Source organism: Podarcis raffonei, chromosome 5 (genome assembly GCF_027172205.1).
Source record: "Podarcis raffonei isolate rPodRaf1 chromosome 5, rPodRaf1.pri, whole genome shotgun sequence".
NCBI classification, from domain to species: domain Eukaryota; kingdom Metazoa; phylum Chordata; class Lepidosauria; order Squamata; family Lacertidae; genus Podarcis; species Podarcis raffonei.
The window spans coordinates 99,515,315-99,531,710 of NC_070606.1; the positions used below are offsets into that span (position 1 = coordinate 99,515,315).

A 16,396-nucleotide genomic window follows, 5' to 3' on the forward strand; every position below is an offset into this window, starting at 1 on the left:
TATCCATCCCCAAGGAGCCACAAAGCACCTCATTCCTTGCAAAGTTTGCGTTTCATTCCTTGCAAAGCGAATCTTGGCTGCGTTCGCCGTTGAGGAACGAACATGTGTCCACTTACGAGACTGTAATTGTTGAATAAGCAGAAGCGGTTGTATTTAGAGTGAAACCACCGGGAACAAAGGGTCCCTCTTGAGTCTCTCTTGTTGGGGAGGCGGCCTGGCCGTTGCTGGCAAATGCTTCTCTTTTTCATGTGGCGCCTTTTAAGGGAGGCTTCCTGGAGGTTTTTTTTTTTGCCGTTACTCGAAGATTTGCTCGCTCGCAGAAGAAAAGAGCAAGCCATCTGTTTGAGCAGGAGATGGAATAACGAGACAGATCTGTAGCTAAATAAGTTCACATCTGCTGGGAGGAACCATCAAAAGACAACTGAAGGTTCTAATGAGAGCCACATGCGGATGAAACCCGAGAAATATTGAGGGAGATCGGCTGCCAAGAATTGTGTGTGTGCGTGTTTGTGTGTCTCTGTGTGTGATCTGGGCCAGCTTGCTTTCCTCCTCCTCCTCCTCCTCCTCCTCCTCCTCCTCCTCCTCCTCCTCCTCCTCCTTCTTCTTCTTCTTCAGCTTTTCCTTTTCGAGTCACGCAGAAGCAGAGAGAGGGCGAGATCTAGGTGACAAGACGCCATCGCTGCTCTCGAATCGCGGCCTTATATCAGCAGTTTGGGGTCGTAGCAGAGAAGTTTGCTGATGTGGGGCAGCAGACAAAAGCAAATGGGGGAGCCCTTCCCCACGAGACCATAAGAAGAGGTTGCTGGATCAGGCCATTGGCCCATCTACTCCAGCATCCTGTTCTCACAGGGGCCAACCAGATGCCTCAAAGAGCAAAATTATCCCCCATCACAACCAAAAATGTTCTGCTGTTCTTTTGCAACATTGCTCCTTCCTTGGGAGCACAGAACTTGCAATTTCAGTTCCGAAAATGTATATATTCACAAATTTTAAAAAAGTGGAGAGGGGAAACTTTTCTCTCCCTCATTGCACTAAAACTCATGGGCATCTAAAGTAGGAACATTCGCTTTCTAATGTTGGAACATTCGCTTTCTAATGTTGTACACCACCCTGAGATCTTTTGATAAAGGGTGGTATAGTGGAGCCTCTGGTTGCAAATGGGATCTGTTCTAACATGAAAAGAGCGCAACCTGCAGCGGCGCATCTGTGCAAGCGCGGGTTGCGATTCGCCACTTCTGTGCATGCACCTGATGTCATTCTGCGCTTCCGCGCATGCGCGAGCAGCAAAACCCAGAAGTAACCCTTTCCAGTACTTCCGGTCGCTGCGGGACGCAACCTGAAAGAACGTAACATGAAGCGGACGTAACATATGACTGTATAGAAATTGAAATACCACTAATGCTAATAGCAGGAAGGATTCACGCAGCATGTAGTTAAACTAGGGAACTGGCTTCTGCAGGAGGCAAAGGTTGTCCCCAACTTGGATGAAAGAGAATTAGCTAAGTTTGTGGAAGAGGAGAATCCACAGCCAGAATATCAGTTGCTGGAAACTGCAAACGGTGCCCTGGTGCTTGATTCCTGCTTGCAGGTCTCCCAGAAAAGGCTTCTGGCTGGCCATTTTGAGAACAGGATCATAGCTGTCAACCTTTCCCTTTTCTTGTGAGGAATCCTATTCGGAATAAGGGAATTTCCCTTTAAAAAAGGGAACAGTTGACAGCTATGAACAGGATGCAGAACTAGATGGGCCATTAGCCTGATCCAGCAGATGCTCTTCTGATGTTCTGATATGTTTCCCTTGTGGCCCTTTTCGCCGCTTTGTTTTGAGCCACCCTGGGCTGGTGCTAAACAACACATTTGTGGTCAGAATTTGCTTCTAGGCCGCCTTGCTTATCACCCGGGTGAGGGAACAGCTTTTAAATAAAACACGGAACCAAGAGAATTAAAGCAAACTTGGATAGCTCAAATGGTTGGAGCGTGGTGCTAGACATGCATGTTAAAGGTAAAGGGACCCCTGACCATTAGGTCCAGTCGTGGCCGACTCTGGGGTTGCGGCGCTCATCTCGCTTTATTGGCTGAGGGAGCCGGCATCCAGCTTCCGGGTCATGTGGCCAGCATGACTAAGCTGCTTCTGGCGAACCAGAGCAACGCACGGAAACGCCGTTTACCTTCCCGCTGGAGTGGTACCTATTTATCTACTTGCACTTTGAGGTGCTTTCGAACTGCTAGGTTGGCAGGAGCAGGGACCGAGCAAGTCCTAGGCTCTGTGGTTTAACCCACAGTGCCACCCGTGTTAGACAGCTGCATATTCCTGCATTGCGTGGAGCTGAACTCTGTGATTCAGCAGACCCAGTTAGGAACCTGGAGTTTATCAGATACTACTGAAATTTGGGACTGCAGAATGGGACGCAGGTGGCGCTGTGGTCTAAACCACTGAGCCTCTTGGGCTTGCCAATCAGAAGGTCGGCAGTTTGAATCCCCGTGATGGGATGAGCTCCCTTGCTCTGTCCCAGCTCCTGCCAACCTAGCAGTTTGAAAGCGTGCCAAAAAGTGCAAGTAGATAAATAGGTACCACTCTGGCGGGAAGGTAAATGGCGTTTCTGTGCGCTGCTCTGGTTTCGGTGTTCCCTTGCATCAGAAGTGGCTTAGTCCTGCTGGCCATGTGACCTGGAAAAACTGCGGACAAACGCTGGCTCCCTCGGCCTGTAAAGCGAAATGAATGCTGCAACCCCAGAGTTGTTCGCGACTGGACATAACTGTCAGGGGTCCCTTTACCTTTACCCTTTACTGCAATAGAACAGAGCTCAACTTAACATGGTTGTTTTGAGTCTGCCACTTAAGAAGAAGGCCTACCCAGAGGAAAATCAGAACAAAGCTTAGAGAGGAGCTCAGATGCAGCACACAGAGAGTCATAAAACATCGAAACATCTCCAAGCATCCTTCTACATGCACCAAGAAAGGTTACAGGTCGTGAGCAGCAAAACAAGTAACACACTGCTAACTTCACCCCCATAATTGGGTGGTGCAGAGCTAACAACTTGCTCATAAATATAAGGAAGACAAAGGAGCTTGTGGTGGACTTCAGGAGACAGAAGAGCAATATCCAGCCACTTTTGATTGATGGGGTCTGTGTGGAGAGGGTAACAACGTTCAGATTTTTGGGCATTGAATTACAAGAGGATCTGTCCTGGAGTGTCAACACAAGGGGGCTTGTGAAGAAGGCGCAGCAGAGACTGTACTTTTTGAGAATTCTAAGGAAAAACCATCTTCCGCAGAAACTGCTGCTTGCCTTCTATCACTGTGCCATTGAGAGCGTGCTCACTTATGGTTTATGTGTGTGGTACGGAAGCTGTACTACCCAGGACAGGATGGGGTTGTGCAGAGTTGTTAAGGCAGCAGAGAGCATTGTTGGCTGCCCACTCTCCACCTTAGAGCAGATTTATGCCACAAGGTGCCATAGGAAGGCACTGGACATAGTAAAAGATCCATCGCATCCTGGTCACTGTCTCTTCGAGCTCCTGCCGTCGGGACGGAGATACAGGACGATGAAGACAAGAACGAGCCGTCTTAAGAACAGCTTCTTCTCCAGAGCGATCTCGGCCCTGAATGGGAAGCCTGGACTTTGAAAGTCATCTAATCTTCCTTGCTGTACTATACTGTATTGTTTTAATTAGTGTTTTTATGGAACAGTCAAGTAATTTCGTTGTCCCTGAGAGGGGGCAATGACAATAAAGATTTTATTATTATTATTATTATTATTATTATTATTATTATTATTATTATTATTATTAATTACCTTGGGGTGCCAGACCATTTGGGTCTCAAATGTGCTGCATTATCACTGTTTCCTTAGCGACCAGGCCGTCAACAGAGTTGTTGCCATTCCAGTCCCTGTCTTTTCCTTGGAACCTCTTAAGGTGATGCTGGATTTCACCCTGGTGCTAACTCAAAACAGACCTAGCAAAACATCCCGAGTGACTATTTCTGCCACTTTCAGGGTCAGATAGGGAAGGAATGAAGCTTAGGAGTCCTAAAATGCAGGCACACAAAAACAAGCCTAAGACATTCTAGCCAGAGGTTCGATACACTTAATACTGGGACATTTCTGAAATCAACAAAATTCCTACTCTGGGGCTCAAATTCTTACATGACATGGAATCCACAAGCCAACGGTCTTCTTGCTTTTCTCTTTCCCCAGGACTGAGTGATGTCTCACCCGTCATGGCTGCCCCCCAAGAACCCCAGCGAGCCCGTGGGCCATGTGACCGCGAGGATGGAGACCACCCATTCTTTCGGGACCCCCAGCATCTCCATATCCACTCAGCAGACCCCAAAGAAGTTTGCTCCGGTCGTGGCCCCCAAACCGAAGTACAATCCCTACCGGGCGGCTGAAGGGGAAGGTAAGAATTGTTGGTTGTCGTGGTTCGTAGGATGCCTCCATGTATCAAACAGCAGTAATGTACAATAAGTCTGTGAAACAGTAATAAATACAGTGGTACCTTGGTTCCTGAACTCAATCCATTCTGTTTGCAAACCAAGGTGCGGCTTCTGATTGGCTGATTGGCCCTAGAAACAATGGCAACAGCCGAAACGGACATTTGGCTTCTAAAAAAAAAGGTTTGCAAACCAGAACACTTACTTCCGGATTTGCAATATTCAGAAGCCAATTTGTTCGGGAGGCAAGCCGTTCAGAAACCAAGGTACCACTGTGATGGAGAGAGAAGGGGAGTCAATGTCACTAGAAGGAAGGAAGGAAAGTGGCAATTGTGGTATACGGTTTCTTTTTACTGTGGCATTTTTATCCTTTCGTTATTTCATTTTTTTAAACTTCCCTGCAAAGCACTCTAAGAACCTGTTGATGGGGAGGTAAAAACCGAATCAAACGTACCCATAAATAAAACAAACTGCAGCGCCTCACCAAGGTGATTCAAATCTTGTGTCCAGGTAAAAATTATGGTCTGACCGCTCCAGATTTGCATGTTCTATTCTGTTTCTTGTGGAAGTGACACAGAGTTGTGCTGGTTGTTGTTTAGTCATTTAGTCGTGTCCAACTCTTTGTGACCCCCTGGACCAGAACATGCCAGGCACTCCTGTCTTCCACTGCCTCCCACAGTTTGGTCAAACTGAAGTTGGTTGCTTCGAGAACACTGTCCCACCATCTCGTCCTCTGTCATCCCCTTCTCCTTGTGCCCTCCATCTTTCCCAACATCAGGGTCTTTTCCAGGGAGTCTTCTCTTCTCAGGAGGTGACCAAAGTCTTGGAGCCTCAGCTTCAGGATCTGTCCTTCCAGTGAGCACTCAGGGCTGATTTCCTTAAGAATGGATCGATTGGCTCTTCTTGCAGTCCACGGGACTCTCAAGAGTCTCCTCCAGTACCATAATTCAAAAGCATCAATTCTTCGGCGATCAGCCTTCTTTATGGTCCAGCTCTCACTTCCATACATCACTACTGGGAAAACTATAGCTTTAACTATACGGACCTTTGTTGGCAAGGTGATGTCTCTGCTTTTTAAGATGTCTAGGTTGGTCATTGCTTTTCTCCCAAGAAGCAGGCGTCTTTTAATTTTGTGACTGTGTGCAGAGAACCCTTAAGCCCATCTCGCAGCTCCTTTGTGGCCTTCTGAGAATACACAAGAGTCTGCCCAGACCTTTCCCAAATCTTTCCTTATCCATAAGGGCTAGAAAACTGAAAGAGGGAATGGAATAATATAATCATGGAACTGCAGACTTGAATGGGGCCCCAAGGGCCATCTAACTCAAACCCCCATAATGGAAAAGTGAGAAAGCGCCAATTCTATACTTGAACGATATTAAGAGAGCCTTTTTTTGGGGGGGGGTATTTTTGGCTAATGGGGTCAACCAACCATCTGGCATCCGACCCACCAGCCCACCTGTCGAAATTGGCTTTCAGAGGTTGGTGTGGGTGCCGACAGTGACCAAGTAGGATTTGGGGGGCTCCATCCTTCTTCCTGCATCTCATCCTGCCCCACGCCTGACACCACGTAGGAGATCAATTGTGGGGCGGGTGGGTGTGTTTAGTGGGGAAACGACCTCTTGGGGGGCAAATGGAGGTGGCTGGTGGGACAGGGGGTCTCCACCACCCTGGGATGGAATTGAGAGTGACCAGATGGAAAGAAGGCGTCTTGCCTTGTGGGGTGAGCTCCCAGACGCACCTGTGGGCCTAAGATTCTGCCCCTTTCTTGTAAGCCGCTTACTATCTCTGCGATGTTGGACGGGATTTCCCTTCTCCTTCCAGAAGCATAATTAGCTCAAGAATAGAACTGCTATTTCTTACTCGGCTTTGTCGGTTAGTTACTCCGATAGAAGCCATCTGGTTTCTTCTTACAAACTTGTATCCAAAAAAACAGAGGATTTCTCCCCGCCCCCCTCTGCATACGATGTCAGTCTCTGTGAGATTTCAGAGCCTTTTCTTTCTTTTGGGCTCGGCTGCACCCAAATAATTTTTTTTTGGGGGGGGGGACACAGATTCCGTGCATTCCTGATTCCTCTTCCTCCTTTGTGCTTTTCTACCCTACCCTGCCCCCCCCCCAGGGTAAAACCCTGCTTGTCCTGTGCTGGGCGGCTGTGATGCTTCTGTTGGCTTTCAGCTGCCCTTTGGAAACTGCTTTCATAGAATTGCAGGGCTGGAAGGGACCTCAGCGGTCATCTAGTCCAACCCCCTGCAATGGAGGAATCACTGCTAAAGAATTCCTGACAGATAGCCATCCAACCTCAGCTTCAAAGTCTCCAAGGAAGGAGAGTCCACAACTTCTCAAGAAGGTCTGTTCCACTGTCAAACGACTCTTACCCTCAGAAAGTTCCTCTTGATGCTTAGTCAAATCTCCTTTCTTGTAACTTGAAGCCATGGGTTCGAGTCCTACCCTTTGGAGCAGGAGAAAACAAGCTTGCTCCATCTTCCGTGTGACAACCATTCAGATATTTTAAGATGCCTATTCTATCCCCTCCCAGTCTCCTCTTCTCCAGGCTAAACATACCCAGCTCCTTCAACCATTCCTCATAAGGTTTGCTTTCCAGACCCTTGGTCATCTTGGTCGCCTTCCTCTGCGCATGTAGGAGTATAGCATCTAGATCAAGGGAAGTAATAGTGCCACTGTATTCTGCTCTGGTCAGACCTCACCTGGAGTACTGTGTCCAGTTCTGGGCACCACAGTTCAAGAAGGACACTGACAAACTGGAACGTGTCCAGAGGAGGGCAACCAAAATGGTCAAAGGCCTGGAAACGATGCCTTATGAGGAACGGCTAAGGGAGCTGGGCATGTTTAGCCTGGAGAAGAGGAGGTTAAGGGGTGATATGATAGCCATGTTCAAATATAGAAAAGGATGTCACATAGAGGAGGGAGAAAGGTTGTTTTCTGCTGCTCCAGAGAAGCGGACACGGAGCAATGGATCCAAACTACAAGAAAGAAGATTCCACCTAAACATGAGGAAGAACTTCCTGACAGTAAGAGCTGTTTGACAGTGGAATTTGCTGCCAAGGAGTGTGGTGGAGTCTCCTTCTTTGGAGGTCTTTAAGCAGAGGCTTGACAACCATATGTCAGGAGTGCTCTGATGGTGTTTCCTGCTTGGCAGGGGGTTGGACTCGATGGCCCTTGTGGTCTCTTCCAACTCTATGATTCTATGATTCTATGATTCTATGTCCAGCGTCATGGGATTTCACCAAATACTTCTCACACACCTTATCTTTCAGAGACACCAGGCCGGGGGATTAGTTGTGGGTTGTTGTTGTTTTTCTGGCAGGGAGTTATTTCTGCTGTTGCTGTTGCTCTTTTTTGTCTCTATTTTAGATCTTGTGATTTATGCAGAAATGGTTCAGTTCGTTTGTGGATTTTGAAATATTGTTAATGAGTACTTTTGTTACGTTGCAGTTATGCAATTTTTCATGTTGTAAGCCGCCTTGAGCAGGGCTCGAACTGCGGGAAGTCGTTGCACAAATAAAATTGTGCATGTGTGAATGCATAAGAACTAGAAACTTAAAAAGATGGAAGACTGGCAGTCAAAAGTTCCCAAACTTGTGTCTCATAGGGATTTATATGTTGATGCTCACTTGTACATATTGTCTGCAATTTGGGCGAATGAAGTTTCCTCGGATCAGCACTCCAAGGTGAATGTTGAACATACATCTGGGAATCTACGTTGTTCTGGGACAAAACCCGAAATGCTGCAAACACGATTATTTTTCTTTTAATGAACTTGCAAGATTTTAGAATCATGTTTTCCTTTTGGAACATAAAAACGGGCATGTTTCTGATTGGCTTTGTACACCCTTGTGCAAATTAATTGAAACAAACAATGTCGTTTATTGTACAAAACCCACATATACGTACATTAGTAATGGATATGACCTCCACTATTTTTAAGCAGCATTTGAACATGGTTTGGCATGGAGTCTACTAGTTTCGAACAGTCACTGTTGATTTTTGGATCCCTGTACCATACTTGAATCAGCGCCTGAATGAGCTTCTCCAGAGTCGTACAGTCTATAGCACGGAGGCGACTTTTGCCTATAGCCCACAAATTCTCAATGGGATTTACGTCCAGGGAATTCCCTGGCCAATCAAGTACCTGTATTTGCTGCTCTGTCATGAATTTCTTTTTTTAAAAAAGATTTTTATTAAAGTTTTCAAAGTGTTACAAAAAGAAAAAAGAAAAAGAAAAAATACAAAGTAAGAACAGTTTAAAACAATTCAATCTTTCCGTATCTTATCTTTCATTTGCCTGTTCCCCAGACCTCCTCACACCTCCCTTTTTTGTATCCAGTTCAATTAGTTGGTTCAGCAAATCCTTTCCCTCTTTGTTTTTATCCTAATCTTTAATCTTAATATATTATAACTTTAAATTATCACCTGTTAACAATCCATTTTTGCACATCTTTATAACTTTACTGCTGAAAACCACTTAACTTCAATCCAACATCATTCTAACATTCATTAATTTTGCAGTATTTCTGTAAATAGTCTTTAAATTTCTTCCAATCTTCTTCCACCGACTCTTCTCCCTGGTCTCGGATTCTGCCGGTCATTTCCGCCAGTTCCATATAGTCCATCACCTTCATCTGCCATTCTTCCAGGATGGGTAGATCTTGTGTCTTCCAATACTTTGCAATAAGTATTCTTGCTGCTGTTGTGGCATACATAAAGAAAGTTCTATCCTTCTTTGGCACCAATTGGCCGACCATGCCCAGGAGAAAGGCCTCTGGTTTCTTCAGAAAGGTATATTTAAATACCTTTTTCATTTCATTATATATCATCTCCCAGAAAGCCTTAATCCTTGGGCACGTCCACCAAAGGTGAAAGAATGTACCTTCAGTTTCTTTACATTTCCAACATTTATTATCGGGCAAATGATAGATTTTTGCAAGCTTGACTGGTGTCATGTACCACCTGTATATCATTTTCATAATATTCTCTCTTAAGGCATTACATGCTGTAAACTTCACACCTGTGGTCCATAACTGTTCCCAGTCAGCCATCATAATGCTATGTCCAACATCTTGTGCCCACTTAATCATAGCAGATTTTACCGTTTCATCCTGAGTATTCCATTTCAACAGCTCTGTCATGAATTTCTTCACCACTTCCGATGGGCTAGGTCCTGCTGCAATATCCCAGTACCTTCAGGATACCTCTTTTCCAGCTCTGGAATAACTCTCATTCATGGAACCTCAATATATTGTGGCGAGCGCATCATTCCTTCTATTGGCTGCAGGCTTCCAACACCATAATGATCAACTGACTTTTCATGTTTGTTTTGAGTACACAAACTTGACATGAGCCAACTGTGTGACGCGGCAGCTAAAAAAGCCAATGCAATTCTGGGCTGCATCAATAGGAGTATAGCATCTAGATTAAGGGAAGTAATAGTGCCACTGTATTCTGCTCTGGTCAGACCTCACCTGGAGTACTGTGTCCAGTTCTGGGCACCACAGTTCAAGAAGGACACTGACAAACTGGAAAGTGTCCAGAGGAGGGCAACCAAATTGGTCAAAGGCCTGGAAACGATGCCTTATGAGGAACGGCTAAGGGAGCTGGGCATGTTTAGCCTGGAGAAGAGGAGGTTAAGGGGTGACATGATAGCCATGTTCAAATATATAAAAGGATGTCACATAGAGGAGGGAGAAAGGTTGTTTTCTGCTGCTCCAGAGAAGCGGACACGGAGCAATGGATCCAAACTACAAGAAAGAAGATTCCACCTAAACATGAGGAAGAACTTCCTGACAGTAAGAGCTGTTTGACAGTGGAATTTGCTGCCAAGGAGTGTGGTGGAGTCTCCTTCTTTGGAGGTCTTTAAGCAGAGGCTTGACAACCATATGTCAGGAGTGCTCTGATGGTGTTTCCTGCTTGGCAGGGGGTTGGACTCGATGGCCCTTGTGGTCTCTTCCAACTCTATGATTCTATGATTCTAGGATTACGAGTAAGATAGAAAACATGCTTTGTTTCAATTAATTTGCACAAGGCTGTACTCTGCTGAAAATCTGGGCAAATATATAGAATTTATCTTACCAATAAGAATAAGAATAAGAATGGCAGCTATCCTCTGCTGCTCTTCCTCATTCTGATATAGAGATCGGGAAGGAGGTTTCTCTGTTTTCCCCCAAGCATTTGGAAACCAAGACGGGTTTTTAAAAAGTCCTTTCCTCTCTGCTTTACGGCATTCCTAAAGCGAGCGACACGGGTCAGTCAAAGAGAACTTGCTCACTGGAACACCAATAATTCCCTTTGCCAGCATATAGCACAGTCAGCTTAGTTTAAATAATCTCTGCAACCTTTTCATGCCAAACCCTCATCTTATCTGCAACACACAAGAAAGAAAGTACATTACCCAGTTAACCCATCACCTCTAGAACTTGACTGTGTTACTTACCTGTCTTGGAGGACCTGTGCAAATTATAAGAACAAGAGAATAATCATAACAACCTTGAAGTGCAAATGTCACTCCTGTAGCTGGTTGACTTTGGTTTCGGTTATGACTGCAACTAGTTATAAGTAAATTATAACTATGATTTTTGAATCTTGTTTTATTTTGCTCCTCTATTTGAAGGTTTTGTTTAATATTGCCCAGGTTCAATATCCCACAGATGTATTGCAACCAAAAATGAGGGGCTTTGTGAGAGCGGTATTGAATTTCCTTTGTGTACTATTTCAAAAGTTTAAATTACATTAGAGAGGAAAGGAAAAGGGGGGAAAGAAAGGAGCTTACTCATGGTCTGTGCTCTGCTGCTGCAGCAAAAAAACCCACACGGCTGAATGACGCAGATATATATGGAATAAATTGCAAGTTGAAGGGGGAGACTTCAGGAGGGGCAGGAGATTTCTCCTTAGAACGGCTAAGGCTGATTCTGAAGAGCCCTCCAGAAGTCATTGATTTTTGCCTAATGGCATCTGCTCCCTGCTGGCCCAACGGATAATGGAGCTGGCTGGTGATTTGCGGGGGCCTGAAGACTAAACCAAGACAAGGCCCTCCTGCAAGGCCAGGTTGTAACTCCCCACCTAGAAAAAGATTGGTGGTTGTTGTTGTTGTTCTTGTTTTCTATCCCACCCTTCATCCGAAGATGACAGGGCTGTTTACCATTATTATTTGTATTATTATTATTAGGACTATCCTAGGATCATAGAATTGTAGAATTGAATGGGACACCAAGGATCATCTAGTCCAACCCTCTGCAATGCCGGAATCTCGTTGTCGAAGAATTGCAATATCCCTTTTCAGGAGTGGCAATCGGGACTGTCTTAAGCGTGGCTGCACCATAGGAACAATGGAAGCTGCCTAATACAATTGGTCTATCTAGATCAGCCTTTCTCCACCTGTGGGTCCCCAGATGTTGTTGAACTACAACTCCCATCACCCCTAGCTAGCAAGGCCAGAGCTCAGGGATTATGGGAGTTGTAGTCCAACAACAGGGGATGCGGTTGGTGCTGTGGTCTAAACCATAGAGCCTAGGACTTGCCAATCAGAAGGTTGGCGGTTCGAATCCCCGCAACGGGGTGAGCTCCCGTTGTCCGGTCCCAGTTCCTGCCAACCTAGAAGTTCGAAAACACGTCAAAGTGCAAGTAGATAAATAGGTACCGCTCCAGCGGGAAGGTAAACGGCGTTTCCGTGCGCTGCTCTGGCTCGCCAGAAGTGGCTTAGTCCTGCTGGCCACATGACCCAGAAGCTGTACGCCGGCCTCCTCGGCCAATAAAGCGAGATGAGTGCTGCAACCCCAGAGTCGGCCACGACTGGACCTAATTGTCAGGGGTCCCTTTACCTTTTACTAGTCCAACAACATCTGGGGACCCACAGGTTGAGAACCGCTGGTCTAGATGATGATGATGATGATGATAATTGTTATTATTATTTATTATTTATATCTCGCCCATCTGGCTGGGTTTTCCCAGCCCCTCTGGGTGGCTCCCAACAGAATATTAAAAATACAATAAAACATCAAACATTAACAAACTTCCCTAAAGAGGGCTGCCTTCAGATGTCTTCTAAAAGTCAGATAGTTGTTCATTTCCTTGAAATCTGATGGGAGGGCGTTCCACAGGGCGAGTGCCACTACCAAGAAGGCCCTCTGCCTGCTTCCCTGTAACTTGGCTTCTGGCAGGGAGGGAACCGCCAGAAGGCCCTTGGAGCTGCAAATCCAGTGCACATGTCTTCCCCCAAAGAATCTTGAGAAGTGAAGTCTGTCCAGGGTGCTAGAATTGTATCTCTGTGGGAATTATGTCTCTGGAAAGAGGAAACTACAGTTCCCAGAATTCTTTTTTTTGGGGGGGATAGACAGACAGATGCGCTTCAGATGTGTGTTTGTTGGGTGTGCTTTAAATGTGAACTTGCTCTCAGAAAAGACAATGCAGTCATACCTTGGCTCCCAAACAAATCGACTCCCGAAGACTGCAAACCCAGAAGTGAGTGTTCTGGTTTCTGAACGATTTTTTAGAAGCCAAATGTCCAGCGTGACTTCTGATTGGCTGTAGGACACTCCTGCAGCCAATCGGAAGCCATGCTTCAGTTTCTGAACGTTTTGGAAGTCAAACGGACTTCCTGAATGGATTACATGAAGGAGCGTCTTCAGCTCCATCGTTCTGCCCGGACACTGAGGTCCAGCGCCGAGGGCCTTCTGACAGTTCCCTCCCTGTGAGAAGCCAAGTTACAGGGAACCAGGCAGAGGACCTTCTCAGCAGTGGCACCCACCCTGTGGAACTCCCTCCCACCAGATGTCAAAGAGAAGAACAACTACCAGACTTCTAGAAGACATCTGAAGGCAGCCATGTTTAGGGAAGCTTTTAACGTTTGACGGACTATTGTATTTTAATATTTTGTTGGGCGCCGCCCAGAGTGGCTGGGGAAACCCAGCCAGATGGGTGAGGTATTAATACATTATTATTATTATTATTATTATTATTATTATTATTATTATTATACATTAGAGAACCAAGGTTCGACTGTACTGGGCTAGATTGGACAAAGGTCTGGCTCTGTTCATTGAGGGAGGGGGAACTTTAGCCCAGTGGCAGAGCAACTGCTTTCCTGGCCTAAAGTCCCAGATTTAATCCCCGAGGCAGGACTCCCTGCCTAAAACTTTGGAGGGGTGCTGCCAGTCAGTGTGGACAATACTAAGCTCTATGGACCAGTGGCTCCATTCATTCTTTTAACAGGCACCCCTAGGAACTCTTGATATGCTTAAAGGTAAAAGTAAAGGGACCCCTGACCATTAGGTCCAGTCGCGGACGACTCTGGGGTTGCGGTACTCATCTCGCTCTATAAGCCGAGGGAGCCAGCGTTTGTCCACAGACAGCTTCTGGGTCATGTGGCCAGCATGACTAAGCCGCTTCTGGCGCACCAGAACAGCGCACGGAAACGCCGTTTACCTTCCAGCCAGAGCGGTACCTATTTATCTACTTGCACTTTGACGTGCTTTCGAACTACTAGGTTAGCAGGAGCAGGGACCGAGCAACGGGAGCTCACCCCGTTGTGGAGATTCGAACTGCCGACCTTCTGATTGGCAAATCCTAGGCTCTGTGGTTTAACCCACAGTGCCACCCGCGTCCCCTTGATATGCTTAATCCTGCATAAATGGGGATTTGACCCCCCCCCCACTGCTTTCTTGCAGCCCCAAAATCTTTTCGGCAGAGTAGGGGCTGGGGGGACATGGCCCTTAAAAGCCAGGAGCTCCATCTCTTTTGAAAACCATGTCAAATTAGTGGCCAGCACACCAACCAGATGCTATATTTAATGTTTTCGCCTCGCCATCATTGCAACCTCTTGCCTAGTGATTCATCCAGACAGTGTCCTGTTTGTGAACCACAGGATATTAATTTGAGCAAAAGGGTGTGTGTGTGTGTTTTTTTTGGGGGGAGAAATCTTGGAAAGGGGGCGGGAAGTGAAATTAAAAATCCTGACATACTTAGTGATGGCATGAAAATTGTGTTTTTGAGAACAGCTACTGCCAGTACATCTCTCCTCGGCTATATTAAACCTGTTTTGAAAAAAGATAAAGGTTACTCTGTCTATATTTACCCATGGTGTTTGTGCTTAATGAAGGTACAACATTCTAGCAAAGAGAAAATGCTTTTAATGTCAGAAAGCAGCAACTCCTCCTAAGCCTTCCAGGAGCCTCAAAATAGTCATTTTTATTTCATTTTATTTCTCCTTCACCATCTCCCAATTCTGAAAGAGATATTAGGCCTATGTGCTGCCCCATCAATGAACATCAGAAGAGCGTGCTGCAGGATCAGGCCAGAGGACCTTCTAGATCAGTATCCTGTCCTCACTGCGGCCAATCAGATGCCCCAGTGGGAACCCCAAAAGCGGGACTCAAGCAGAAGAGCAACTCACTCCACTTGTGCTAATCATCCACAGGAGCCATTATAAAATAAAAATAAATAAAATTTTATTTATATCCAGCCCTCCCCAGCCGAAGCCGGGCTCAGAGCGCCCAACAACAGTAAAATGATACAACATTCTAAAATCAGTTCAAATCAGATTAATGGCAACCATTGGGCTAGAGTTCTATGAGGATTACTGAAGGAGAGAGGGGGTCAGACTGTGCCCTGGCCAAAGGCCTGGTGGAACAGCTCCGTCTTGCAGGCCCTGTGGAAAGATGTCAAGTCCCGCAGGGCCCTAGTCTCTTGGGACAGAGCGTTCCACCAGATCGGGGCCACAGCCGAAAAAGCCCTGGCTCTGGTTGAGGCCAGCCTAACCTCCCTGTGGCCTGGGACCTCCAAGATGTTTTTGTTTGAAGACCGTAAGGTCCTCCATGGGACATACCAGGAGAGGCGGTCCCGTAGGTACGAGGGTCCTAGGCCGTATAGGGCTTTAAAGGTTAAAACCAGCACCTTAAACCTGATCCTTTACGCCACCAGGGGCCAGTGCAGCTGGTTATTGCACCGGGTGAGTGTGATCTTGCACGAGGACCCCGTAAGGAGTCTCGCCGTGGCATTCTGCACCCACTGGAGTTTCTGGGTCAGTCTCAAGGGCAGCCCCACGTAGAGCGAGTTACAATAATCCAGTCTGGTGGTGACTGTCCTGTGGATCACAGTGGCTAGGTCAGGGTGAGAGAGGTAAGGAGCCAACTGCTTAGCTTGGCGGAGATGAAAAAATTGTGGCTCATAGCCATTGGTAGCGTCATCCTGCATGGAACTGTCTCATCTTTTCAAGCTGTCCAAGTTGGTGGCTGCCAATAAATCTAGTGGAAGAGAGTTCCAGAGTCTAACCCGTGGTTTCTTGGACTTTTGGAAGACACAGGGACATATCTACCTATTTGGTGGTCATGCCCAAAGATAATGCAGTGCTTGGAAAGACGTGTAGCTGTACAAATACCCATTACAGGGTATGTGGTAGCCTTGAGACCATTTGCCATTCTTAGAGAGTGTTAATATCAGTAGGAACAAATAGGTCTCTTGCTAACAACAGGCAAATTTCACAATGGCAATGCCCCCAAGCCCCTCCTATTAAGGAGTGGTTTGACAGTAGTGTGAGATAATGGATAAAATAACTATGCAAATCAGAGCTGCTCCACTCCCTAATTTCAAGGACAATTTGTCGGGGAAATGGTTCTCATTTGTAGCTTGTGCTGACTCTAAAGGGTTGTGAGTAAAATATACGCAGAGCTCATTCATTCATTGTGAAGAGCGGGCTTTAAGTGCAAGTCAGAAGTACCTCCTAGTGGTGCAGCAATAAAACTGCCAGCACATTTGCAAAAGCTAAGCAGGGCCCGGTATGGTTTCGCATTGGACGGGGGACCATTTGTTGCAATTCCTGCATTGCAAGGGGGGTTGGACTAGATGTCCCTCTGGGGTCCCTTCCAACTCTACCATTCTGTGATTCTATGGTACATTCACACTCTACAGTATTTCAACTTGTGATGCAGCACGGTTGCATCTTATGCAGGAGTTTGGCTC

The 16,396-nt window shown here is 46.3% G+C and overlaps 1 protein-coding gene across 6 annotated transcripts in view; it reads left to right on the top strand.

Annotated features, from left to right (window-relative positions):
- Window positions 1–16,396, top strand: part of LPP (LIM domain containing preferred translocation partner in lipoma) — a 295,814-nt gene that overhangs the window by 129,612 nt on the left and 149,806 nt on the right. For all 6 annotated transcript variants that reach the window (XM_053387367.1, XM_053387369.1, XM_053387365.1 and 3 more), the window contains one exon: window positions 4,196–4,397. In XM_053387367.1, the coding sequence (XP_053243342.1) occupies window positions 4,205–4,397 (193 nt within the window). In that variant the 5' untranslated portion in view covers window positions 4,196–4,204. The remainder of the gene's footprint in view (window positions 1–4,195; window positions 4,398–16,396) is intronic.